Source organism: Chiloscyllium punctatum, chromosome 8 (assembly GCF_047496795.1).
Source record: "Chiloscyllium punctatum isolate Juve2018m chromosome 8, sChiPun1.3, whole genome shotgun sequence".
Taxonomy (NCBI): domain Eukaryota; kingdom Metazoa; phylum Chordata; class Chondrichthyes; order Orectolobiformes; family Hemiscylliidae; genus Chiloscyllium; species Chiloscyllium punctatum.
Genome location: NC_092746.1, coordinates 107,008,214 through 107,034,997, shown reverse-complemented (window position 1 = coordinate 107,034,997; position 26,784 = coordinate 107,008,214). Strand labels below are relative to the sequence as shown.

Sequence of the window (26,784 nt, the reverse complement as noted above, 5' to 3'; positions counted from 1 at the left end):
GAAATTTGCGTGCACTATTGCAGATCTCCAGATTGGAGAAACTTCCTCTGGACTACTGAGAAGTTTCTAATTTCGCCAGGCTGGTCTCAAACTCAATTTGGCAAGAAAGGCTGAGCTGAAAAGTCTCTGACTCATTTAAAATTAAAACAAAAGAAAACCGAATACACACAGCTACCAGGGGAATCGCTGCAGTGGCAGCAGTTACTTAGCAACGGGATTCTGGAGCTTGAAGTCATAATTCAATCTCTCTCTCTAAAGAGCAGTCAAAAAAAACGATAAATTTATTTCATTTACCTGAACTGCAGAGCACAGTATCGAGGGGACAGCAGGTTCCTGTAAAACTGGTTTAAAAAATACTTCTGAATTGATAAAAGAAGTGGGAAGCAAAAAAAACAAATTTACAAAATTCCAAAATATCAAAGTAAACTGTTTTAAAATAACTTGAGTTTTTTTTTGTTTGATTTGAGTGTTGGAGCTGGACCAAGATCTCGGTTGCTAAGGAACTACAGACGCTTCCTTCTCGAGTGTGTGTGGATAGCGGGCAGTGTTTGGCTTGGTTTTAATTTTAAACCCACGGTACAGACCTGGCTGCTCCAGTTAGCGGAATGAAGGTGAGTATCTCTGAGAACCTATTTAATGGTGTGTTTTATGGAGATAAAGCGGTGGAGACTCACTGCCGAGGTTGTTGTGGTGGTCTGGGCTGGGCTGGGCTGGCCGCTCCCACAAAGTGGACCTCCTTCAAGGCTAGCCCCGCAGATCCCAAGGCCCCCAGCACCAACAAGTCTAACCCCGATACTTATACTCTAGCCTCAACACCAACACCTTAACCCCATAAGTAACACCTCAGTTATTGTTACCTGATTCCCAACATAGGTAAATCCCAAAAGTAAGAATAAATACCAACACTAATACCCTCAGAGGAAAATCCTAACTTCAGCACTAACACTGTAACTTCTAAACATTAACACCCGAATACTTTGCCCAAAAGTAACACTGGGAGGGGGAGCGTGGTTGGGGGAGGGGCAGGGGAAGGCAATAAGCTTAGTGGTTTTAATACTAGACTACAAATCCAGAGATGCAGGTAACGTTCTGGGTCCTGATTTTTGAACCCTATCATGGAAAAGTCTGGAATTAAGTGTCTAATGATAACCATGAAACCTGTTGTGGCTTGTCAGGAAAAAAATCCTTTTAGGAAAGGAAATCTGCCATCTGTATCTGGTCTTGCGATATTGTGGACTCTTAACTGCTCCTGGGCAACTAGGGTTGGGCAATTAATGCTGACCTAGACAATGGCACTCACATTGAATTGAATTGAATTGAATTTATTGTCACATTTACCGAGGCACAGTTAAAAGCTTTGTCTTCCGAGCAATACAGGCAGATGAAAAGAACACTAGCGCACTAAGTCTAATCGAACACTCTAACTCCAACATTAAATGGTGTCTTCGTTAACAAAGAAAGCCACTGCTTACACGCAATAGTGCTGCATACTTTGGCAAAACTGTGGGGCACAGTTACAGCCTTGCATTGCTTTCCATATAATGGGAAAGGATGAATTATCTGATTTTGTTGGTATTGTCCTGTCCTTTTAACACGCTAATTGTCCTTTGCTGCATCAATTCTTCACTGTTTGAAACAATGCCATGACTTGAGATTGCTCCCCAGGTAATTTTTTTTTAATTGTACATTTTTCTCAAGTGTGAGTCTTGCTTCATTTCTTGAAATTTGCCACAAAAAGTTATTGAATCTTAACCTGAGCCTACCTTGTAGATAGTGTCCAATTTTAACTTATGAATATTAGAGGTTTTATTATCAGTTATATATGCTATATGCTCACTCAATTTGAGATGCGATTTGACGATGAATGCTTAATTTCCAGACATCTCTATTCTTTGGGTGCTTTCTCCTGACATTTAGTGCCCAAGCTGTCTCAAGTACAACTTATGTGGAACCTGTCCAACTGCTTAATATGGCTGGACAAGGTGGTCCACATCTCAATGGCATATATAAGCGTGGGTGTTATAATATCTTTGTACAAAGCAAGTTTTATTGTAGCTTTGGATAAAATTTTATAGGGGTCTGTGCAATGTGGACTATGTTGAGAACTGTGGCAGAATTGGAGTAGAAATACAGCAAGGCCAATCTCAACATCAGGAGCCTTTTGCTCTACCTCTTATGCTTTTGATACACTTGGGAATTTCTTGTGAAGCCCCAGCAATTTGCTAATTATGGGGGATTATTGCTGGTTGAGTACGTTATTAATGGCCCAACTGGCTGCCTTGACCCGGATGGTGTCAAGCATTTTGACTGTATCACAAAGCTAGTCCCTTTTTTTTCTAAAAGCGGTTCCTTGGCTCAAGGATACTCTGTCCTTTATTTTCAGAGGGGCAATAAACCAGGTCGGGCTCCAATCAGTCTGGTTTGGTACAGAGATGAAAAGAATTTTGAGAGGCCTTTTGGTTATATGTAAACAGATGAGACTTGAGGCCAAACTTGACCACGTTTTAGAAGTGACCTGTATAACGAAAGGGGAGTTACCAGCTCTCTAGCTGAGCCTTTTAGTTCAGTCCTGAAACGGTGAGCAGTTCAACAGTGAGCTGTGTGGAAACTCTCTTTCTGCTCTTCAACTTCAACCTGTAAGCATATGTTCCATTTATACTGGATTTTAAAGGGAATTTCCTTATTGGGAATGTTGTGCATATTCAGAACAGCATACTTAAGTCTAGTTTTGAGTTCTGCAAGGGTTCTTTATTCTGTTCTTCATGTTTCATGGTGGAATTTTGTGAATACATTTTTTGTCTTTTTTAAACCTGGTAGTCAACCTTGCTAACATTATCTGGGTAATTTTCACTGTACACTTACCGAAACAAATTGCAAAGTTATGGTCTGGGCTGCCTGCTTAAGAATGTTTTGAATCGACTGGCCTAGTCCATAACAACTGTTCTCAGAGCTGCGCTCATTCAGGCAAGTGGAGAATATTCCATAACACAGGGCAACCTATCAGGAACTGTGCAAGGCAGCTCATGACTGACGGTACTTGCCCAGGTACACAACAGGCCTTGAAAGGTAGCACAGGTAGAATTCTGGGATGTTGGCTGATTGGTGAATTGTTCTAGGAATATTGTGCTGTAAGATCGAACCGGAATCAAACACGAGGGATGTTATTGGGTGGGGTAAGTAATTAATGAAGTGGGTTTGGTGATTACTGTGAGATATCTCACTCGACCTTGTGGTGCAATCCCTCCAAAAATCAGGATGAGCTTGAAGTTAGCTGAGATAATGTAAGATTCAACTCTGTATTTCCTCCACAGACTCTTGTATAAATAGGCAAATGCTGATCTTACTCTGAATCACAGGGGCACTGACAGAATCCTGCTTCTCACCAGTTGTTACGTCAGAGGGGTCAGTATATTCACCACTATCAGCAACTCAGGTTCTCATGCCCCATTGTGAAATGGATACAGATTTGCAGGTCTATCCAAATTTGGCTAAGATTTCCACAAGGTCTCTCCACTTTCTGTGTTAAAGGCCTTCATCAAGTCAACAGAGACTCCGTAGACTCATGTCTGTCGTTCTCAGCAATTCTTTTGTATTGGCTGAAGGGTGAAGATCATATCATTAATGTTTCTGCATTCCTGAATCCTCTTTGACTTCTTGGCTGTAATGTTATGTGGTTCAAACCTCCAGGATATTTGTCAGAAACTTAGCCGCAGTCGCAAGAAGTGAGATTCCTCTCCCTCACGGATTTTTCCGTGTTTGAGTGAACACCTCTGGCATACTTGAACTTCTAAATAATATTTTGCTCATCTCACATTCTGTGATTAAAATGGAATGTGCTTTGTAATGCTGAGGTCCCCTAAATTGGCTCATTCCTCCTGGAAATCATATCTGAACCTAAAGCTTTCCCAGAAGGTCAGAGTCTAATGGCTTTATCAATCTCAACAACAATAGGTGTGCTATCCAGGCTTTCAGAGTTATTTGGATGGACAGTTAAGCATCCCACACAACATTACACTGACTCAGCTCCTCGGAGTTACCATTGGCCAGATACTGATCTACGGTCAGTCATATAAATAGTGGCTACATGAGCAGGTCAGAGCCAAGGAATCCTGCAGGAATTACTCATCTCCCAACTCCAAAAGCCTATCCACAAGACACAACTCTGATGGAATACCACCCCCTTTCCGCAACTTGCCTGAAAAGATGCAGCTTCAAAACACTCAAGAAACTTGACTCCATCCAGGACAAAAGCAGGCCATTTGATTGACCACATTCACAAACATTCACTCTCTTTACCACCAATGCTCAGTAGCAGCAACGTGTACCATCTACAAGGACACTGCAGAAATTCACCAAGGCTGCTTAGGCAGCACCTTCTAAACACTTGCCCACTTCCATCTAGAAAAACAAGGGCAGCAGATACACGGGACTATCATCACTTGCAAGATCCCTCCCAAGTTGCACACCATCCTAACTTGGAAATATTTTGTGTTCCTTCAGTAACACTGGGTCAAATTTCTGGAACACCACCCCTACTCCCAACTGCATTGTGGGTATACATACAGTACATTGGCTGCAACGGTTCAAGAAGGCAACTCACCACCACCTTGTCAAAGGCAACTAGGTGTGGGCAAGAAATACTAACCCAGCCAATGATTCTCACATCCCACGAAGAAATGACTTTTTTAAAAGCCTAACATGAATTCTTAGCAAAAATGGAATTAATGGGTATCGGGGGCAAACTCTTCACTGGGTTGGAGTCATACCTGACACATAGAAAGATGGTCATGGTTGTTGGAGGTTAGTCATCTCAGCTCCCTGACATCTCTGCAAATGTTCATCAGGATTGTGTCTTAGGTCCAACCATCTTCAGCTGCTTCATCAATGACCTTCCCTCCATCATAAGGTCAAAAGTGGGGATGTTCATTGATGATTGCACGATGTTCAGCACCATTCGCGACTCCTCAAATAAAGAAGCAGTCCATGTTCAAATGCAAGAAGATCTGGACAATATCCAGGCTTCAGCCAACAAGTAGCAAGTAGCATCTGTGCCACACAAGGTTATGACCATCCTCAATAAAAGACAATCTAACCACCGTCCTTTGACATTCACTGGTGTTACCATCACTGAATTCCCCTACTATCAATATCCTGGGGTTCACCATTGATCAGAAAATCAACTGGACTCACTACATAAACACAGCAACTACAAGAGCAGGTCAGAGGCTAGGAATAGTGCAACACGTAACTCACCTCCTGACTCCCCAAAACCTATACATCATCTACAAGACACATGCCAGGGATGTGATATAACACTGTCCACTTGTCTGGATGGGTGAAACTCCAAACACACTTAAGAAGCTTGACACCATCCAGGACAAAGCAACCCGTTTGATTGGCATCATATCCCCAAGCATCCCCTGCCTCCACCACCTATACTCCACCTATAGCAGCTGCGTATACCATCTACGAGATGCACAGCAGAAATTCACCAAAGATCCTCAGAAAGCACCTTCCAAACCCAGAACCACTTCTATCTAGAAGGACAAGGGCAGCGGATACTTGGGAACACCACCACCACCTTCAAGTTCCCCTCCAAGGCACTCACCAGTTCAAGAAGGCAGCTCACTGCCACCTTCTCATGGGCAAATAGAGACGGGCAATAATTGCCAATGACACTCACATCCCACAGATAAATAAAAAAACTAATGAAGCATTAGTAAAAACTGAAAGTACTGTGGATGCTGTAAATCGGAAACAAAAATAGAGATTGCTGGAAAAACTCAGTAGATCTGGCAGCTTCTGTGCAGAGAAATCAGAATTAACATTTCAGGTCCGGCGACCCTTTCTCAGAACTGATGTTAGCTTGGAAAATATTATGCAGAATCAAGGGTGGGGCAAGGGGACAGGAGTAAACGATGGGTAGGGAATAGAGCCCAAAGAGAGAGAAGATCAAATACCTGGTCAAACAGCAGGAGTGACAGTGAAATTAATGCCAGTGGACAAGAAAACGATTTGGAACAGAAATCCTATCCAAGTGAGGAGCAGTCAAGGTGGGCATGCCTAGAAGAGGCAATGAGTTCAATACTAAATAAAACCTGAAAGAACTGTGGATGCTGTAAATCATGATGTAAATTGTAATATCAGTGCTGGGGTTAGGATAGTACAGAGGAGCCTCAATTATCCAAACGACCCAGGTGGGGAGTATTTCATTCAGTTAATCGAATTCCAGATAATCGAATGCTGGATAACATAGTTTAGCCAAACATCAGGACCTTGCAATCTTGCCGGATAATCTGAAATTCGGATAATCGAATGCCGGATAATCAAGGTTCCTCTGTGCATGTTGAGCATTTAGGAGCACTTAACACCACAACAATATCACACCAAACCTAGCACAGACACTCCAACAGTAACACCATAATCCCAATATTTTAACCCAGTTCAGACATGCTAACACCAACCTGAATAGCCTGTACTAACACCCTAAACATTCTCCCACCCAACTAACTACACCCCCAGAGCAGCGGCAAATTTAATTCCACTCTGTGTGTGTCTGTAATTTCTTTTGGCTAGATTAGGCAAACAAGAATTTAACTTCCCTGAAGGACGTTTGTGAACCACATGGATTTTTACAACAGTTCAAATATTACATGGCTGCCATTACTGATAGAGTCATAGAGTCATAGACATGTACATCATGGAACAGACCTTTTGATCCAAACTGTCCATGCCAACCAGATATCCCAACCTATTCTAGTCCCACCTGCCAGCACTCGGCCCATATCCCTCCAAACCCTTCCTATTCATATACCCATCCAGACGCCGTTTAAATGTTTTAATTGTACCAGCCTCCACCACTTCCTCTGGCAGCTCATTCCATACACTTACCACCCTCTGCGTGGAAAAGTTGCCCCTTAGGTCTTTTTTATATCTTTCCCCTCTCACTCTAATTCAATGCCCTCTAGTTTTGGACTCCCCCACCCCAGGGAAAAGACTTGGTCTATTTACCCGGCCAGATTGATTTATTAACTGAATTTAAACTCCGTGGTAGGAGTTGTTTAGATTTCAGGCTTATAAATTCATTGGCATAACCATTATAATTACCATTTCTAATGAGGATATATATTAAACAGTGTCTCAGTAGGTAGGGGGAACTGCCTTGGAAAATTCTGTCCTCATACCCAGTCAGAAAAAAACATCAGGGAATTACTATTCCTTTTTCATCTTCGAATACTTTTGACAGACTAAAGCATGACGCATGTTGTACTTTTTATACATATGCATATATGTGTGTACAAGCTGCTAACTTGGAGTAACTTTTTTTTAAATAGAAAAATAAAATGGATTAGAAACCCATTGGAATGCAAAAAGGATGTGTTTTATTTTTAAAGAGTGAGACAAGATTGCTTCCAGCCCAAAACATGACTCACACCAAAGAGACAGGGCGACTCACTTAGACGGTCTGGAGGTTGTCCTCATTACTTGATCACATAAAACTGGCTTGTGGAACTGTGACTTATAACAATCCCTTCTCAATTACATGTTGTAGCTTTCAGTGTGCAAGATGTTCACAGGAATTATCTTGAGATCCAAACATGACAGGCCTGGCTTTCTGCCTTTTTGGTCGAGTTGCAATATTGAAAAGAAAGAACTTTAATTTATATATTTTCTGTTATGACCTCAGAAAGTCCCAAAGAGATTTACACCCAACGAAGTACTTTTGAAGTATAAACATTATTGTAATGACAGCAAGGATCCAACTAATTCTGGGAATTAGCAGATAATCTACTTTATTCCCATTGTTTGAGGGAGAGCTGTTGGCCTGAATATCAGGGATACTGCTGTTCTTCCAAATAGTGTCACAGGATCCTTTAGGAACCGAAGAGAGAAGATGGGACCTCAGCTTAACACTTCATTTGAAAAGTAGCACTTCCCGCTGTGCTGTACTAACTTATACTGCACTGAGCTGTGCATAGTGCCAAGAGTAGACCTACTCTCAGGAGTAGATCTTTAGCTCACATCCTTCTGGCAGAGACAAAAGCATTGCCACCAAATATCTAATTACCAAGCATTTTTTTTAAAGTTAGGAGAACCTAAAAAAGGTTTAGGATTTGAATTTAAGTAAGAAATAAGAAAGACAAGAAAAATCTAAAGTCACCACAAGCCCAACTAGACTGTTGAGCTGCTTTCTCCTTCCAGGCGGAGACAACTGGTGGTGGTTTAACCTGAGGGTTGCTACAAGTCAGATTGAGGGGAGAGACTGAAAAGGAGAGCACTTTGTGGTAACCACAGTCAGTGCAGGAACTGAACCTGCACTGTGGGTGTCACTGTTCATTGCATACCAACTGTCCAGCCAACTGAGCTAACTGACTTAAGAAAGAAAAGACCCAAACATAACACTAATAAATGAAGGGGTCCTAATTGTGATAGGTTGAACTGAAGTTTACTGAAAGAGATTACATTTTACAAACAAATCTGTTGTACCAAAAACAAGCTGATCTCTGACCATTTAAATCCTTGTGGTCTCTGAAAGGTTGAACATGGATGTATCCGAGTTAGGTCTCTCTCCAACCAATTCTCAAGCAGCATGTTCTGGATCCTAACCATTTTCTGCATAAAAAGTATCTCCTTGTGTCAATATTCTATTTTTTGGCAATCAGCAAAAATCACTGTCTCCCTAAATATATTGTCCAGACTCCTGATTACTTTGAACACCTCTAACAAATTGAATTAAATTGAATTGAATGTCACGTGTACCGAGGCACAGTGAAAAGCTTTGTGTTGCGAGCAATTCAGGCAGATCACAGAGTTAAGTAGCATAGATACGTAAATAACAGCAGCAAAAACAAAAACACAGGTACTGGTGAATATTAAGAGTCTGTGAACCCATTCAGCATTCTAACAAGTAGGGTAGAAACTGTTACGAAACCGGCTAGTGTGTGTGTTCAGGCTTCTGTACCTTCTCTCTGATGGTAGAGGTTGTAGGAAAACATTGCCAGGGTGGGATGGATCTTTGAGAATGCTGGCAGCCTTTCCTTGACAATGGGCCTGGTAGATGGATTCTATAGATAAGAGGTTGGCCTTTGTGATTGTCCAGGTTGAGTTCACCATTCCCTGTAACCATCTCCGATCTTGAATGGTACAGTTGCCATATCAGGTGGTGATACATCCGGACAGAATGCTCTCGATGGCGCACCTATAGAAGTTGGCAAGGGCATTTGCCATCATGCCAAATTTCCTCGGCTATCTGAGAAAGAAGAGAAATCTCCTCTGACCGTTCCCTTCTCGAAGGAGAGCTGACCCAGCTTCTCCAATTTATTCACCCAACTGAAATTCCTCATTCTTGGAACCATTCTTGTGAACCTTGCTTGTATTATCTCCAAAGCATCCTTGCTAAAGGCATGGCATCCAGAATTGGACACTACATTCCAATTCAGGCTGAAGTGTCTTACATAACTTTATAACTTGTCACTTTTGAACTCTGTGTCCCTATTTATAAAACCCAGCTTCTCTCATTTTATTAACTGGCTTGTAAAACTATCTTGCGAACCTCAGCAATTTTTAGAAAAATACCCCCAAGTCCCTCTGCTCTTCCACCCCCTTTAGAGTTGTAACACTATTTTGTATTGCGTCTCCTTGTTCTCCCTACATAAGAAACTCACTTCAAGCTTGTCTATCCATTCCATCAGCCTCCTATGGGACATAGGTCTCATTGGATAGCTTTTGGAGGACTGTGTTTACAGTTTTCGTCTTTTTGATTAAGGAAGAATGTGCTTGCATTGAAAGCTGTTTAGTGAAGAATCAATGCACTAATTCTTGGGATGAAAGGATTGGCGTTTACAAGAATGAGATGAGCTCAGAAACATACACAGTTTTGAGGGGGCTTGACAGGGTAACAGCTGAGAAGGTGATTGTTCACATGGGTGAATCTAGAGCAGGTTTAAAGTAAGGGATCTTCCATTTATGGGAGAGATGAGGAGGAATTTCTCATAGAGAATCATTAGCCTTTGGAATTCTTTTGCCTAGAGAACCATAGAGGCCACCTTATTGAATGTAATCAAGACTGAGTTTGACAAATTTTTGATTGACAAAGGAGTTATGCATTTTAAGGATAGGCAGAAAAGTGTACAAGACCAAAGTTGGACTGGGCATGATCTTAGTGAATGGCAAACCAAGTTTATTCCAGCTTCTATTTCTTATGCTCCTAAGTATCCTTTTGAAGTTTTGGACTGTTCTTCTCAGGGTTAGCTATGTTTCTAAGTTTTGCGGCATCTACAAGTTTTGCAATTGTGTCTTATACAGCCTAAATTAAATCAAAAATATATACCAAGAAAAGTTTTTGTCCTCAGAGTGACCTCTGGGGACCCTCACTACAAGCCTTTCTGTGGTTCAGTATTTATGTCGCACTACTAATGTGGTAAAGCAATCCAAGCTGTTTCATAGGAAAAGATGGGCAGTAAGTGGCCAGATCAGAAAATGAATTAGAGTCAGTTAAAGAAAAAGCAGATGCAGGTATCAGTAAAAGATACCATGAAGATACCATTGTTGTAAAAGCTCAACTGATTTGCTTTGGGAAGGAAATCAGTCTCCCTTACCTAGTGAGGTGAATATGTAACAACAATGAGAGTGGCTCTGAAATGCCCTCTGAAATGGCCCGTCAAGTCAAGAGAACTAAGGATGGACAATCAATGTTGGCCTTTCCTGTGATGCGATATGACAAGAATTAATTTAGGAAAAGTGACTTGAGTTTATAAAATAAATAAACATATTCATTTTTTGTTTCATTTTAGATGAACTATTCGAAACACGAATTCCTTGAAATTAATGGCTGAACTCACAGTTCTCTTTCCAATATGGATTTAAATGCTTTATTTTCCAAATCACTGACTACACCATTGGTGCCAGGTACAAGTACCAAAACATGGAAAAACAAGGTATGTTTTGTAACTCTGGCTCTGGGTGTTCATGTAGAATAAACACATTATTACCATGCTCCTGCTCTCCATGAGACATTACAAAGGCCAAAGCCTGTGTAAGACCAATTGTCCAAGCACATGGTTTCTTTTGTTAATTGTGGTTTACTTCACTTTGACTAAAATTACGTAAGGGGATTGCACTTCAGGAGCTGGACGTCTTTCAGAAGGCACTGATAGTGTCAGGTTTCTTGACAGTTATTAGAGCTGCAGCCATCCAAGCAAGTGGGGAACCATTCTGTTACACTCCTGACTTGTGCCTTGTAGGTGGTGGACAGGCTTTGGGGAGTCAGGAGGTGAGTTATTCGCTCCAGTATTTCAACATCAGTCTTGAACAACACAAGATCAAACTAACATTTTATGAGGCTTTTAACATTTCAGGAGGTTTTGAATTAAATGGTCAATTAAGCATAATCCTTAAAAATTTGAAATGCTTTGATTACAAATGTTTCAACCATTGTAGGTTATATTATAGAATCTCTACAGTGCAGGAAGGGACCATTCGGCCCATTTAGTCTAAACTGACCTTCCAAAGAGCATCCCACCCAGACTCATATAGCTGGCCATCTAACCTGCACATCCCTGAACACTATGGGCAATTTTTAAGCAAGGCCAATCCAACTAACCTGCACATCTTTGGACTGTCGGAGGAAACCAGAGCACCCAGAGGAAATCCACACTGATACAGGAAAAACATGAAAACTCCACACAAACAGTCACCCAAGGGGTAGAATTGAACCCAGGTCCCTGGTGCTGTGAAACTGCAGTGCTAACCCCAATGCTGCTCTACCGTATTAAAGCTGGGTTCTAACATTGTCATATTCCCTAAATAAATTACTTCTCAATCTTTTGGTTCCCCATTTTGAATTTTATTGCTGTTTGGTCTCCAGAAAGCTCAACAAAATAGGGAAAAGTATAAATATGAGCTAATATGTAAATGTCTTAAAGTAATATAATCTGCTTGTGCTTTATTTATGAGGTTGGTGATTGCCTTGGCTCAGGATGAATGTAATGCAGGCAAACAGTAAGAGAGCTGGAGTCCTCAATCGGAAGCTGATTTAGGAAGCAAAGTGTTTATGTGATGTAATTTAACACATAAACACTTTCACTTCTCAATCAGCTCCCCTATCCATCAAGGCAGTTTGGCTTTCTGGAGTTTAGCAGGGACAGGCACAATCCTTATTTTAATGAGTTCTCTTAAAATGAACAATAAAATTTGAAAGTGGGGAGGAAGGAGAGAGAGCCATGCACATTAATAGTATACCCCAAAATAAGTAGATAACAATTTGTTGGACATGAGTTACACACTTAAGAGGGCTTCTCAAATAAAAAATAATTAGTTGTTCTTGCATTCTCATTTCCATTGTACCCTCTAGCATATTTCCACAAAACCAGACACCACAGTGCTCGTTGCTGTAGCTTTGCAAGATCACATTATTAGGAATCTGCGGCTCCAAAACCTTTCATTGTCTGAGGGTTTTAAAACAAAACCACAGACTAAAATGGGTTGCTACAGGCCCATAGACAGAAGCACTGTGAAGCCTGTAGTGGATACAGGAATAAAAAGGAAAGAAGGAAGAAAGAAAAGGAAAGAAGATGAGGAAAAAGAGTATGTTTTGGATCCAAAACCTTCGGGCCTTACTTTAGGTAAATTTATTTAACTTTCCATCTTGAAATTTTTGTTGTTTTGTGGTTGCAAATTGCTCGTGCTACAGTTTTGAAATTATGGCTTTGTGACTTATGAGAGAAGAGTAAGAATTGTAGATGAGATGAATATTCATTACAAATCTGTTGGCTTTTTCTTTTATGTCATTCTTTTATATAACACAAAAAAAAACCAGGAAGATAAGTCAATGATTTTAGAAGGGAGAAATTGTTTGGCAGCCATTTTAAGAGTTGGATCTGCCATTGCCTGCCATTTTGAAGAAAATTCGGTAGCTTCTACCAGGATAAATTAATGAACTAGCTTTAACGTGGTGATGCTTTTGCTAACCTTTTTTTGTTCATCTGTAGTGCAGTAAGGAAATAAAATGCTGAACAAAGTCAGCCTTTTCATGTGTTGTTGAAAAATAACACCTGCAAATAGGTGAAAAAAATACTTACCTATAAGAAAACTCCCACTGAACGCCCCTATACATTCCATGGCGTAAAGTTCAGCACCACACATGAATGAATGAACAAATGAATGATTTTTTTTGTCATGCATATTTTACAATGAGAAAAATAGTAAAACACAATGAAAAGCTTTTCCATTGTTGCCATGATCTGACACCATTTTGAATCGTTTAAGAAGGAAATATAGAAAGATAAAGCTTAAAGAGAGTCCATCAGTCCTGACCCAGTTCATCATCAATGACATCTACAGTGGACCTAAACAACATTGAAGTCGCCACTCTCCAGGCTGCAATCTTTCACCACTAAGCCTACTCTCCTCCTCCACCACCTGCACCAGACTCACCTACATCAGAGTCGCATCTCTCATCACTGGGTTCACCTTGTCAATATTTTTAGAGTTGGACACATTTGCAGATACTCATAGCTTTCGCCGGTTCATTGGGTTCTTTAGATCACTCCTTTCTTTCACTTCTTTCGGTTAGAGGGCACGCTGCTTTGGTCTTTGCCATGTCCCAACGCACCTTTAGGTCGGCTGGAGAGTGGAGTTTGGAGGGGTAGATTTCTTGGATTGTTTTCAGGAGATCTTTTTAAATGAATATGTCGAAGGTCCAACAAGGACAGTGTAGTGCAGGACCTAATTCTGGGGAACAAAGCTAGATAGGTGTTTGAGGTGGCATTGAGAGACCATTTTGCTGATATTGACCACAACACCATGTGTCTTAAGTTTGTTATTAGACAGGGAAAAAGCGAGTCTGCAGAAAAGGATTTTGGATTGGGGGAAGGCAGATTTTATTAAAATAGGGCAGAATCTGGCCAAAGTAGATTGGGAACAGTTACTTCTGGCTGAATCCATAATAGAACATTGGAGGGACGAGGGGGGAGCAAAATGGAATTGGCAAGAGTACAGGCCCACCATGTTTCCTTTAAGATGAAATGTCGCAGCAACAAGCCCAGAGAACCCTGGATATTTCGGAATATTCAGGACTAGATAGAGTCATAGAGTCATAGAGATCTACAGCATGGAAACACACCCTTCAGTCCAACTCATTCATGCCAACCAGATATCCCAACCCAATCTACTCCCACCCGCCAGCACCCGGCCCATATCCCTCCAAAACCTTCCTAATCATATACCCATCCTGATATCTTTTAAATGTTGCAATTGTACTAGCCTCCATCACTTCCTCTGGTAGCCTATTCCACACATGCACCACCCTCTGCGTGAAAAAGTTGCCCCTTAGGTCACTTTTATATCTTTCCCCTCTCACCCTAAACTTATGCCCTCTCGTTCTGGACTCCCCCACATCAGGGAAAAGACCTTGTCTATTTACTCCATCCCTACACCTCATGATGTAATAAACCTCTATAAGATCACCCCTCAGCCTCCAATGCTCCAGGGAAAACAGCCCGACCCTATAGCTCAAATCCTCCAACCCTGGCAACATCGTTGTAAAGAGTATGGTGCTGGGAAAGCACAGCAGATCAGACAGCATCTGTGGAACAGGAAAATTGACATTTCGTGTAAAAGCCCTTCATCCTAATGAAGGGCTTTTGCCCAAAATGTCGATTTTCCTGTTCCACAGATGCTGCCTAACCTGCTGTGCTTTTCCAGTACCACACTCTTGACTCTGAACTCCAGCATCTGCAGTCCTCACTTTCACCTAAAATCCATGTAAGTCTTTTCTGAACCCTTTCGAGTTTCGCAACATCCTTCCGATAGGAAGGAGACCAAAATTGCACGCAATATTCCAAAAGTGGCCTAACCAATATCCTGTACAGCCACAACATGACCTCTCAACTCCTGCACTCAATACCCCGACTAATGAAGGAAAGCATACCAAACACCTTCTTCACTATCCTAATTACCTGTGACTCTACTTGCAAGGAACTATGAACCTGCACTTCAAGGTCTGTTTGTTCAGCAACACATCCTAGGAGCTTACCATTAAGTATATAAATCCTGCTAAGACTTGCTTTCCTAAAAGGCAGCACCTCACATTTACCTAAATTAAACTCCATCTGCCACTCCTCAGCCCATTGGCTCATGTGACCATCGTTGTAGTCTGAGGTAACCTTCTTCACTGGTGTAATCTGCAAACTTACTAACTATACCTCTTCGGCCTACATCCAAATCATTTATATAAATGACGAGGAAAACAGAGGTACTTAACAGATATAAAGGAAATAAATCAAAAGAGCCCTAATGGAGAATAGAAAGTGCAGGGGGAACTTAAGCATGCAGTTAGGAGAGCAAAGAGAAGCATGGTAAATCAATGGCAGATGAGATTAAGGAGTATCCCAAATAAGTATATCAAGGGGATGAGGATAACCAGGAAAAGAGTAGGGCCCATTAAGGACCAAGGGGACAAACTGTGGGTGGGATGTTAAACAAATACTTTGCATCTGCCTTCACTTTGGAGAAGGAGGTTATAGGTACAGAATTATATTTTTTTATTCATTTACAAGATGAGGGCATCGCTGGCTAAGCCAGAATATATTGGCCATCCCTAATTGCCCAGATGGCAGTTACTCGGCAATCACAATACTGTGGATCTGGAGTCACGTGTAGGCCAAACCAGAGAAGGGTGGCCATTTCCTTCCCTAATAGCTGTTAGTGAACCAGATGGTTTTTTTCAACAATTGACAGTGGACGTATGGTCAAATTTAGACTCTAAACCCAGATTTTTGTTGAATCCAAATTCCACCATCTGCCATGGCAAGATTTGAATCCCAGTCCCCAGAACATTACATGGGTCTCTGGATTAACAGTCCAGCAATAATACCATTCCCTGGGAAAGACTTCAGGAAGACAAACTGTGAGATCCTTGAGGAGTTTGTCATAGGGAGCGAGGAGGTATTAGAGGTTTTGGCAGCCTTGAAAGTGGACCAACCCCCAGGTCCAGATAGGTCATATCCCAGGCTGCTCTGGGAGATGAGGGAAGAAATTACAGGGGTTCTCACACAAGCTTTAACTTCCTTTCTAGCCAAACAGGATGTCTTGGTGGACTGGAGGGCTGCTAATATGGTTCCACTTTTCAAGAAGGGAGGTAAAGATAAATGATAGAGTTATAGACCAGTGAGTTCCATGTCAGTGGTAGCGAAACCAGAGGAGGAAATTCTGAAGAAGAGAATTAATTTCCACTTAGAAGGCAAGGTTTGATCAGGGATAGTCAGTGTGGCTTTGTCAGAATTGAATTTTTCAAGGAGGCGATCAGGTGTGTAGATTTGGGCAGTGTAATTGATATCAATTATATAGATTTCAGCAAAACCTTTGCCAAGGTACTACATGGGAAACAGACAAAGAAGGATAAAGCACATGGATCCAGGGTAACCTGGCAAGTTGGATCCAAAATTGGCTTAGTGGTAGAAGGAAGAGGATGATGGGAGAGGACTGTTTGTGTGACTGAGGGCCACTGTCCAGTTGCAGACAACAGAGATCAGTGCTGAGTCCTTTATTGTTCATATGTATAAACAACATAGAAGGAAATGAGGGATGATAAGTAATTTTTCTGAAGAAACAAGGATTGACTAGGTGGTCGAGTGTGAGTAAGAAGGTCTTAGGTTACAGGAGGATGTAAGATGAACAGGTCATGGCAGATGGAATTTAACCCTGACAAATGTGGGGTTATGCACTTTAGAACAAGTAACAAGAAAAGGCAGTACTCAAGGAATGGCAGGACACTAGTAAACTCAGAGGAACAGAGAGATCTTGAGGGTCTTGTCCACAGATCCTTAAAGATGGCAGGAGAGGTGAAAATAAGGAAGAAGGTGTACAAGTACTGGCCTTTATCATTCATGGTGTAAATTAGAAGAATTACATGATCATAAAGGGCCTAATGGAGTAGTAATGGAGATATTGTTTTCCCTCTGGGAGACTCCATGACCAAAGTGTGTCATGTCAGAGTAAGGGCTCACAGAATCACAGTCTGTACTGCCCAAAAGCTACTCTAAATATACACTAGACCCATTATCCAGCATTTGGCCCGTACCCTTGAATGTTATGAAATTTCAAGTGTTTGACCAAGTACTTTTAAGGTTGTGAGGTTTTCAGCCTTAACTACCCTCCTAGTGTTTTCCAGATACCACCCACCCTCCTGGTGAAAAGCATTTGTCTCAAATCCCCATTAAATCTCCTGCCTTTCACCTTAAAATTATGTCCCCTTATTATTAGACCCTTCAACTAAGGGAAACAGCTGTTTTTTATCCATCCTGTCCATGCCCTTCAAAATCTTATACACCTCTTGCCTTCTCTACTCTGTAGAAAACAACCCAAGTTTATCCAGCCTCTGTTCATAGAAAACTGCTCCATCCCAGTCAGCATCCTCTGCACCTCCTACAGTGCAGTTATAGTACATCCTTCATGTAGTGTAGTGACCAGAATTGCACACAGTATTCCAGCTGTGACCTAACCAAAGTTCTGCAGAGATTATGATGGAGCCACAACATGTAGTTGCAGGAAATTGTCCTGGATGCACCTTATGAATTCTTCCTTGTAGCTAACTTTGCCACTTTGATTTTCCCAATGTGGATTAAAGTTCCCCCATGGTTACTGCCATTTTTACACACCATCATTATCTCATCATTATCATTATCATCATTATCCACAGAACAACTAATGTTAATGGGACTACAGATCACACCCAGCAGTGTCTTCTTCCTTTGTTATTTCTTAACTCCATTCATATATAGCCTATGCATTCCCATCCAAGATAATTTCTTACTATCACACTTACTCCATCTTGTACTAACAAAGCTCCCTTCCATTCGTGACTGTCTTCTCGAAAAGTCACATATCCCAGAATATTAAGGTCCCAACTTTGATCTCCCTATCTCTATAAGAACATACCCATTAAACTTTATTTGTGCCATTCATTCGCTTATTTCGTTCTGAGTACGACATGTCTTTAAGTAAAGAAACATGAATTTTGCCTTTTTATGATTTTTCCCATTTTTGACCCTATTTGAAGCTGTTTTCTTATATTTACACTCCATCCTTTCCTGTCCCATTTTGGGAGCCATCAAAATAGTTGCCTTGCAATGTCACCATATTGTTTTGGTTTAAGGCTACATTTTCCTTCTCCCGTATCTCGTGCTTCTCTAATTAGTTGAAAGCCCTCTCTACAGTCCTAATCAATTGATTTTTTAGATTAGATTACCTACAGTGTGGAAACAGGCCCTTTGGCCCAACAAGTCCACACCGACCCTCCAAAAAGTAACCCACCCAGACCCATTCCCCTACATTTACCCTGACTATTGCACCTAACACTACAGCAATTTAACATGGCCAATTCACGTAACCCGCACATCTTTGTGACTGTGGGAGGAAACCAGAGCACCCGGAGGAAACCCATGCAGACTCGGGGAGAACGTGCAAACTCCACACAGTTGCCCAAGGTGGGAATTGAACCCTGGTCCCTGGCGCTGTGAGGGCAGCAGTGCTAACCACTGAGCCACTGTGCTGCCCCAGGATTTGCCAGGACACTGGTCCTAGCATCATTCCAGTGAAGCCTATCCAACTAGAACAACTCTCTTCTTCCCCTGTACTGGTCCCAGTGCCCCATGAACTGAAATCCATCCCCCATCAGTGTTGTTAGGACCCAACCTGGATGATAACGACTGGATCCCTTCCCTCCTTCACAAACCGTTCTCTAGCCCTAAGGAGATATTCTTAACCCTGGCCCCAGGCAGGCAGCACAGCTTTCAGTACAGCCCTTCATGGCTGTATAGAACATTGACTTTCCCTTTAATTCCACTGCGATTTTCCTATTTCCTCTCCCACATGAATGGCTTCCTGTGGCACAGTGCCTTGGTCAGTTCGTGCACAGTTCTCATTCTCATGCACACTCCTCATAACTTGGACAATGCCAGGTGCTGAGGCCTCTTGAGGGTTCCCTGGATCCCCATACCTGCTCCACCCACAATCACACCTTCCTATCCTTGATCACAGACTTAATTTGAATTGCCTAATGTAATAACTGCCTCCTGGAACAAAGTGGAGAAAGTGAGGACTGCAGATGCTGGAGATTAGAGTCAAGAGTGTGGTGCTGGAAAAGCACAGCAGGTCAGGCATCATCTGAGGAGCAGGAGAATCGACATTTCAGGCATAAGTCCTTCATCAGGAATATCCTGAAACATTGATTCTCCTGCTCCTTGGATGCTGCCTGACCTAGTGTGCTTTTCCAGCACCACACTCTCAACTCCTGGAACAAAGTTTCCAGAAAAATGTACCCCTTTCTGATGTGGTGCAAAGTCAGCAGCTCAACTTAGACTCAAAGTTGCACTTCATTCAAAAATGTGGAATATCCAATTCAATGGATGGAGAGGAAGAGGAACTATTGTGAAAGGATGGTTATGAAACTGAAATGCAATGCACTGCATCTGATCCAGAGTGAGATCCTTGCAATCAAGCTGTAACCAAAGTGATTCAAGATAAACTTGATGGACTAATTTTGGTGGATGATGAAAAGACTGAATTTGATAGTTTCTTCAATGCTGTGGTTGGGTTTTAAACTATCCTTTAAAATAAATTAACTGAATAAAATATGATACATTGAGTTAATTTGAATTAGTGGTGTTGTTCATTTCACATTTCAAAATGGCAGCCACTTACACCAGCCCTGGCAGTACACATTTTACACTCACTGTCAAATTCGACCATTGTTTTTAGAATGATTTTTTGAGTTTTCAAAAGTTGGCTTAGATACCATGATCTATGCAAATTATCATTGAGACGTTTTGAAAGTTTCAAATATAATTAAAATGAGCATGTTATTGTCAAATCTCAAAAATGGCCCCGATTCAGTTTGAATGGTTTCCGTTTTATCAGCTAGAAAATCCAAGGCTTATATCTTACTTTATTTATTCATCCTCTTAAGCACAGAAATTGGGTCTCATTGATGCACCTAAAGCACTGTTAACAGATAATGAATGGCAGCTGGTGAAAAAGCGATCAGTACAACAGGGAGATTCAGCACAGCCCTGTGCTATATGCAGAGAAGAATTTGGTATGCAGGAACAGGTAGGTGCTTTGAAAAACAGCATCAAATACTTTTCACTTCACTGGAGGGGCTCTCCTCTGACTTACAATTAAACTAAGTAAATTTATTGTATTCTGTTTGAAAACAGTAATTGTGATATGAGTGCATAGTACCAACCAGTTAAAATAGTTGTACTGTACATGCTAAGCACATTCTACACCATATCCCCTCACCTCTTCTCCCAAAAAATATGTTATTATGGTGAAACTATAATTCTTTATACTCGAGGTTAGAAACCTTGATAAGTTAGGTGCTACATTGATCAGGAACATTCTGCTAATCCAACAAAAACTGTGGGATGGATGACAGTTACAAACTAGGCCTCGCAGCCAGAGTATGAAACACAGGAGTGCTGCAATGAGATGTAGGCATGTTCAGTGAATGGGCAACAAAATAGAAGCTGAATTATAATGTGGGGAAGTTATTCAAATTTGTCATAAGCAGAGCACAATGTTTTGCGAAGATATGAAACTTGAACGTGAAGATACAAGAATTGCAGAAAGTGGAAGTACAGCAAGTAATTAGGAAAGCAAATGACATGTTGGGCTTTATTACAAAGGAGAGCTCAGTACTAAAATAAGGAAAATTTACAATGGCATACGTTAAGACGTTTTGAATTTTTGGAGGTTTTGAATTTTTTTAAAGATCAATTTTGATTTTTATTTCTCGGGTTGGATGTATTTGGAAGTATCACAGTGAAGAATCATAAAAGTGGTCCCTGGGATGAGAGGGATTTCCTGTGAAGGGAGGCTCAGTAAAGTCAGCCTATGTGTTCAGAAGGATGAGAGGCCCTCTCATTCAAACAGACCAGATTCTGAAAGGGCTTGTCAGGGTAAGCACTGAGAGATTGGGCAAAAATGACAGAGTATGGCTGGGAGGAGGTGGGGGAGGTAAGGCATTGAGCACAGTGGAGAGTTAAGATTTAAATGTTGTGTGGAGAAGTAGGAATTAGAGTACACCAAGGGCTCCCTCCAAATATAGTATGCCTCCTCTTTCATGCACATTTGAACATCTGTCCAGTTTATCAGATTCTGGCATTAACCCTTAGTTTCTTTTACTTACACAGGGTCAGCGAGCTGATTAGCATAAACATGGCATGATATAAGAAACTATTGTATATGCTAACACTCAGTTTTTTTTTAATTGTTCTATGAAACAGGTGCTGCTCTCTTGCTCTCATGTTTTTCATAGGGTAAGTAAAAAACATACAGAGAAATCATTAGAATTTCCAGTTTTTAAAAATATTTCTTCTTGATACTCTGCCTAACTTGGGAAATATTACATGATCTTGAACAACCATTTAGATGTTTCAGTGTTAAGATAGAGCTTTTAAATTTGATTGACAGTGTACAAGCATTTATTGACCCTATTTGTTTGTACCTTTGTTCTGAAGATTTGTATGCAAGCCTTTGAAAAGTTCTCTGGGAGAAAGAGTTGCCCCATGTGTAGGAAGGAGCAATACCAGACCAGGGTAATTCATGATGGAGCTCGACTGTACAAGATAAAATGTGCTACAAGGTATGCACTTGATAATAACAGTATACATTGAGATCTTATAGAAAAATATTGTTTATTTTTATTCTTAATAAGTTAAAGAAAGAACAGTGATACATAGATCAAGGTAGAGATGTGTAAAATCAAACCAGCAGTATAAGGTATTTTTGATTAGATTCCCTACAGTGTGGAAATAGGCCCTTTGGCCCAACACCGACCCTCTGAAGAGCTACCCACCCAAACCCATTCCCTACATTTACTCCTGACTAATGTACCTAACACTATGGGCAATTTAGCATGGCCAATTCACCTAACCTGCACATCTTTGGACTGTGGGAGGAAACCAGAGCAAACCCACGCAGACACAAGGAGAATGTGCAAGCTCCACACAGACAGTTGCACAAGGTGGGAATTGAACCCTGGTCCCTGGTACTGTGAGGCAGCAGTGCTAACCACTGCACCACCATGCTGCCGCAGGATTTGCCAGGACACTGGTCCTAGCATCATTCCAGTGAAGCCTATCCAACCAGAACAACTCTCTCCTTCCCCTGGCGAAAGAACAAGAGATGACATAAGGAATACTTTCTTTATTCAACATGTGACTATGATTTAGCTCTGTCTGGTGGACAGAGTGGTGGCATAGATTTGGAGTTAGCTTTCTGAGTGTGATGACTTATGAGCTAAATGCTGGAAAACAATATTAGCATGGATGGATGTTTGATGACTGATAGGGACTCAATAGGCTGAAGGGCCTCTTTCCATCTTGTAGAATTCCATGATTCTATATGCATCATCCTCAAGTGCAAGTGATGCATTTTGGAAGATGCAATTCCAGAGTGAACTATACAGTAAATGGAAAAGTCCTGGGGAAAATTGATGTACAGAGAGATCTGTGTTCAGGTCCATTGTTCCCTGAAGGTGGCAATGCAGGTCAGTAGAGTCGTCAAGAAGGCCGATGGCATGCTTTCCTTCATCGGACAGGTATTGAATACAAGAGTTGGCAGGTCACGTTACGATTGTATAAGACTTTGGTTCAGCCACATTTGGAATACTGCATACAGTTCTGGTCACCACATTACCAAAAGGATGTGGAAGTTTTGGAGAGGGTGGAGAGGAGGTTCAATAGGATGTTGCCTGGTATGGAAGGTGTTAGCCATGAAGGGAGGTTAACTGGATTAGGATTATTTTCATTGGAAAGACAGAGGTTGAGGGGGGACCTGATTAAGGCCTAGAAAATCATTAGAGGTGTAGTCAAGGTAGACAGCAAGAAACTTTTTCCCAGAGTTGAGGACTCAATGACCAGGGGTTACGAGTTCAAAGTGAGAGGAGAAACGTTTAGGGGAGATCTACGTGGAAAGTTCTTTATGCAGAGGGTGATGGGTGCCTGGAATGAGTTGCCAGCTGAGATGGTAGGAGTGGGAATGAAAGTGTCATTTAAGATGCATCTCGACAGATAGGTGAATGGGCAGGGAGCAAGGGGATACAGATCCTTAGAAAATAGACAGCGGATTTAGACAGAGGATCTGGATCAGCATACGCTTGGAGGGCCAAAGGGTCTGTTCCTGTGCTGTACTGTTCTTTGTTCTATAACTAGATTTCTCCCCAAGACTGCTGCTGCAGACTAGATAGACCACGTGGCCTGTCTCTATACCTTACAGTTAAGAGTTCTGATGTATGATTCTGTATGGTTCATAGACAAATTTAGCTTTCTTAACAGGAGCATCATTAGTAGCTCTTATTCCAAGAGTATAGTTATTACATTTTTCAAATCTTAAACTTTGTGTTCTGTGGTGGCACACCAGATGGTCTCCTTCTTCAAAGACTGCAATTTTCCCTCCCACGTAGTCGATGATGCCTTCCAGTGCATCTCATCCACTTCCCGAACTTCTGCCCTCAAACCACACCCCTCCAACCACAACAAGGACAGAACCCCCCCAGTCCTCACTTTCCACCCCACCAATCTCCATATACATCGCATCATCCTCTACCTATAAATGGATCCCACCACCAGAGATATATTTGCCTTTCCACCCCATCTGCTTTTCATAAAGACCATTCCCTCCATGACTCCCTTATCAGGTCCACGACCCCCGCACCCTCCCCTCCTGGCACCTTCCCCTGCCATAGCAAGAATTGCAAAACCTGTGCCCACACCTCCCCCCTCACCTCCATCCAAGGTCCCAAAGAAGCCTTCCACATTCATCAGAGCTTTACCTTCCACCAATGTCACTTACTGTCTCTGTTGCTCCAGATGCGGTCTCCCCTACGTTGGGGAGACAGGACGCCTGCTTGCGGACTACTTTAGAGAACACCTCCGGGACACCCGCACCAACCAACCCCACCGTCCCGCAGCCGAACACTTCAACTCTCCCACCCATTTCACGAAGGACATGCAGGTCCTGGGCCTCCTCCATTGTCACACCCTAACTACCCAAAGCCTGGAGGAAGAACGCCTCATCTTGCACCTTGGGAACCTCCAACCACACGGCATCAATGTGGACTTCACTAGTTTTCTCACTTCCCCTCCCCCCCACCTTATCCCAATTCCAATCTTCCAACTCAGCACCACCCTCATGATCTGTCCTACCTGTCCCATCTTCATTCTCACCCTCCTCTCTGACCTATTACCATTAGCCCCACCTCCAACTACCTACAGCACTCTCAGCTACCTTCACTGCAGCCCCACCCCCTCCCATTTATCTCTCAGCACCCTCAGCTCACAAGCCTTATTCCTGATGAAGGACTCTTGCCCGAAACATCGATTCTCCTGCTCCTCGGTAGCTGCCTGGCCTGCTGCACTTTTCCAGTGCCACATTCCTGATTCTGATCTCCAGCATCTGCAGTCCTCACTTTCTCCTTAGGGATAATGGTTGTCAATTAATGGACCCATGTGACATTCCATTTCCTGTGAACAGAAACCCTCTTCCATAACTTAATCAGAGTAGGTTTTGTGCTGCCAGGAGACTGACTCTCTTACATTAATTGCACCCAGTTGCCCTGTTTCCCATCACATGCAACGACCAGTATTCTGGAAAAGACAGGAGCTGTGCCTACCTGGAGTTGGGAAATTATATCCGTGTTCATTCTCAAGCATGTTATGGTCACTCATTCCCTAGACAGATCAATATGAAATTAATTTTTTAAAAAAAAGTACAACAACAACAAAAAAAACTTAGTTTGCGTTCATTTACTGGGGGACGTGATTGCCTCGTGGTATTGTTGCTAGACTATAACCCACTGACTCCCACAGCTAATCGCAGTGAATTATAATTTCAGGGATCAGATAATATCCTGTAGCACCCAGGTTCAAATCCTGCCATGGCACATGATGGCATTTGAATCCAAAAGAAATCTGGAAAATTAGTAGTCTAAGGATGACTACATGGCCACTGGCAATTGTCAGGGAGAAAAATCCATCTGGTTCGCTAATTCCCTTTAGGAAATCTACCATGCTTACCTGATCTGGCCTACATGAGACTCCAGACCCACAGCAATGTGGTTGACTCTTAACTGCCGTTCAGCCAATAAATGCTGGCCTAGCAAGTGACACCCACTTGCTGTGGATGAATAAATTACAAAAAATCATGAATGTAAGGGGATAACTGATTCAATATTTTACAACTTGCCACACATCTCTGCAGAATCATAGAACCACTATAGTACAGAAGGAGGCCATTTGGCACATTGAGTTTACACCAACCCTGGAAGAGCATCTCAACCAGACTCAGACTCCTATCACATCTCATAACCTCACATTTCCCATGGGCTAATACATCCAGCCTAGACACACCTGAACACTACAGACAATTCCAGCATGGCCAATCCACCTAACCTGCATGTCTTTGGACTTTCAGAGGAAACTGGTGCACCCAGAGAAATCCCACACAGACATGGGACAAACTTGCAAACTCCACACAGACAGTCACCTAAGGCTGAAATTGCGTACAGGTCCCTGGCACTGAGAGGCGGCAGTGCTAACCACTGTGCCACAAAGTTTTCTTTTACAACAATCAGCACATGTGATTGGGATGGAAAGAATTGTGCTCTAAAAGATTGCAGAGTTCTGGGGGAACTACAATAATCCTAAAGCTTCTGGTAGAGACCTTATAGTTTTATTTTGCTATATTTTTGATTGTTGACTGAAATGGGTGAAGAACTAGCTGCACTTTTTTTAAAAGCTTGTTACCTGAATCTCAGTGTAGAAGTTGCTTACCCAGCTGTTGTTTCAAGAAGTGGGGAAAGCCTAGTTAAAGATGAGCTGAGGCCATTGGAATTTATCTATGAATGGAGATTTAACCAGCAACAGTGGCTGTAATATGTCTGTGAAATGGTAACCAGTTAACAATGACAAAGGTCTCCAGCCTGCCAACAATGATGTGATTGACTCCCAGGTAGCTGAACACCTTGTGAATATAAATATTTGGGTCAAATGCTGTCGGACCTTTGGAGGGGAAAGAGCTGTTTTTGCCAAGCAGTTAACAGCATTTCGAGCCTGAAGATAGCCAGTTTATTTCCCTCATCAGCTGTTGTAACCTGTGATGTTTAATAAGTCAGAGACTTTTATACATGTGAACCAGTCACCGTGTGCCTCCTGCAAACAAGTAAAAGTATCTGGAGAAGGAAGAGCGAGAAACCTATTCAGATCATCATAAAAACTGCTCAGCAAACACAATGGCCAGGGACCACCAAGCTGCTCTTCCAATCTTTCCTTCCACCCATTTTATTTGTTTTTGTCAGTATCTATCTGTCTGCATGTCTAGGTAGAAGGACAGGCTCATAAATGAGTTAGAGTTTTAACTAGTAGAGTTATATGTCAATGGCTCATTGTTATCAATGGCTCATTAGTTCCTTCTAGAAATAAAAATGTTTCTATTGCTACTTCTACTTTTGCTTCATATTATAATATAAATTATATTCTATAAATGGTCATATAGGAAAATGAATGGGAAGAAGAGACTCGGAGACAGAAACAAAAACAGAAATTGCTGGTAAAGCTCAGCGGGTCTGGCAGAATCTGTGGAGAGAAATCAGAGTTAAAGTTTTGGGTCGAGTGACCCTTCTGTTTTTGTTTCTGATTTACAGCATCTGCAGTTCTTTCGGCTTTTATTCAGAGACATGATTCCCAGACTGTACATCACAGTAATACTGGGTTTGTTTGCAAT

The 26,784-nt window shown here is 41.8% G+C and overlaps 1 protein-coding gene across 3 annotated transcripts in view; it reads left to right on the top strand.

Annotated features, from left to right (window-relative positions):
- Positions 1-301: 301 nt before the first annotated feature.
- Positions 302-26,784, top strand: part of rnf32 (ring finger protein 32) — a 59,288-nt gene continuing 32,805 nt past the window's right edge. The window contains exons 1-7 of one of the 3 annotated variants that reach the window (XM_072574974.1): positions 302-376; positions 468-611; positions 10,794-10,937; positions 12,353-12,623; positions 19,967-20,109; positions 21,288-21,320; positions 21,522-21,646. In XM_072574974.1, coding sequence (XP_072431075.1) covers positions 10,857-10,937; positions 12,353-12,623; positions 19,967-20,109; positions 21,288-21,320; positions 21,522-21,646 — 653 coding nt within the window. In that variant the 5' untranslated portion in view covers positions 302-376; positions 468-611; positions 10,794-10,856. Of the gene's footprint in view, positions 377-418; positions 612-10,793; positions 10,938-12,352; positions 12,624-19,966; positions 20,110-21,287; positions 21,321-21,521; positions 21,647-26,784 lie in introns of those variants that run through there. The other 2 variants (XM_072574973.1, XM_072574975.1) reach the window with 2 other exon arrangements.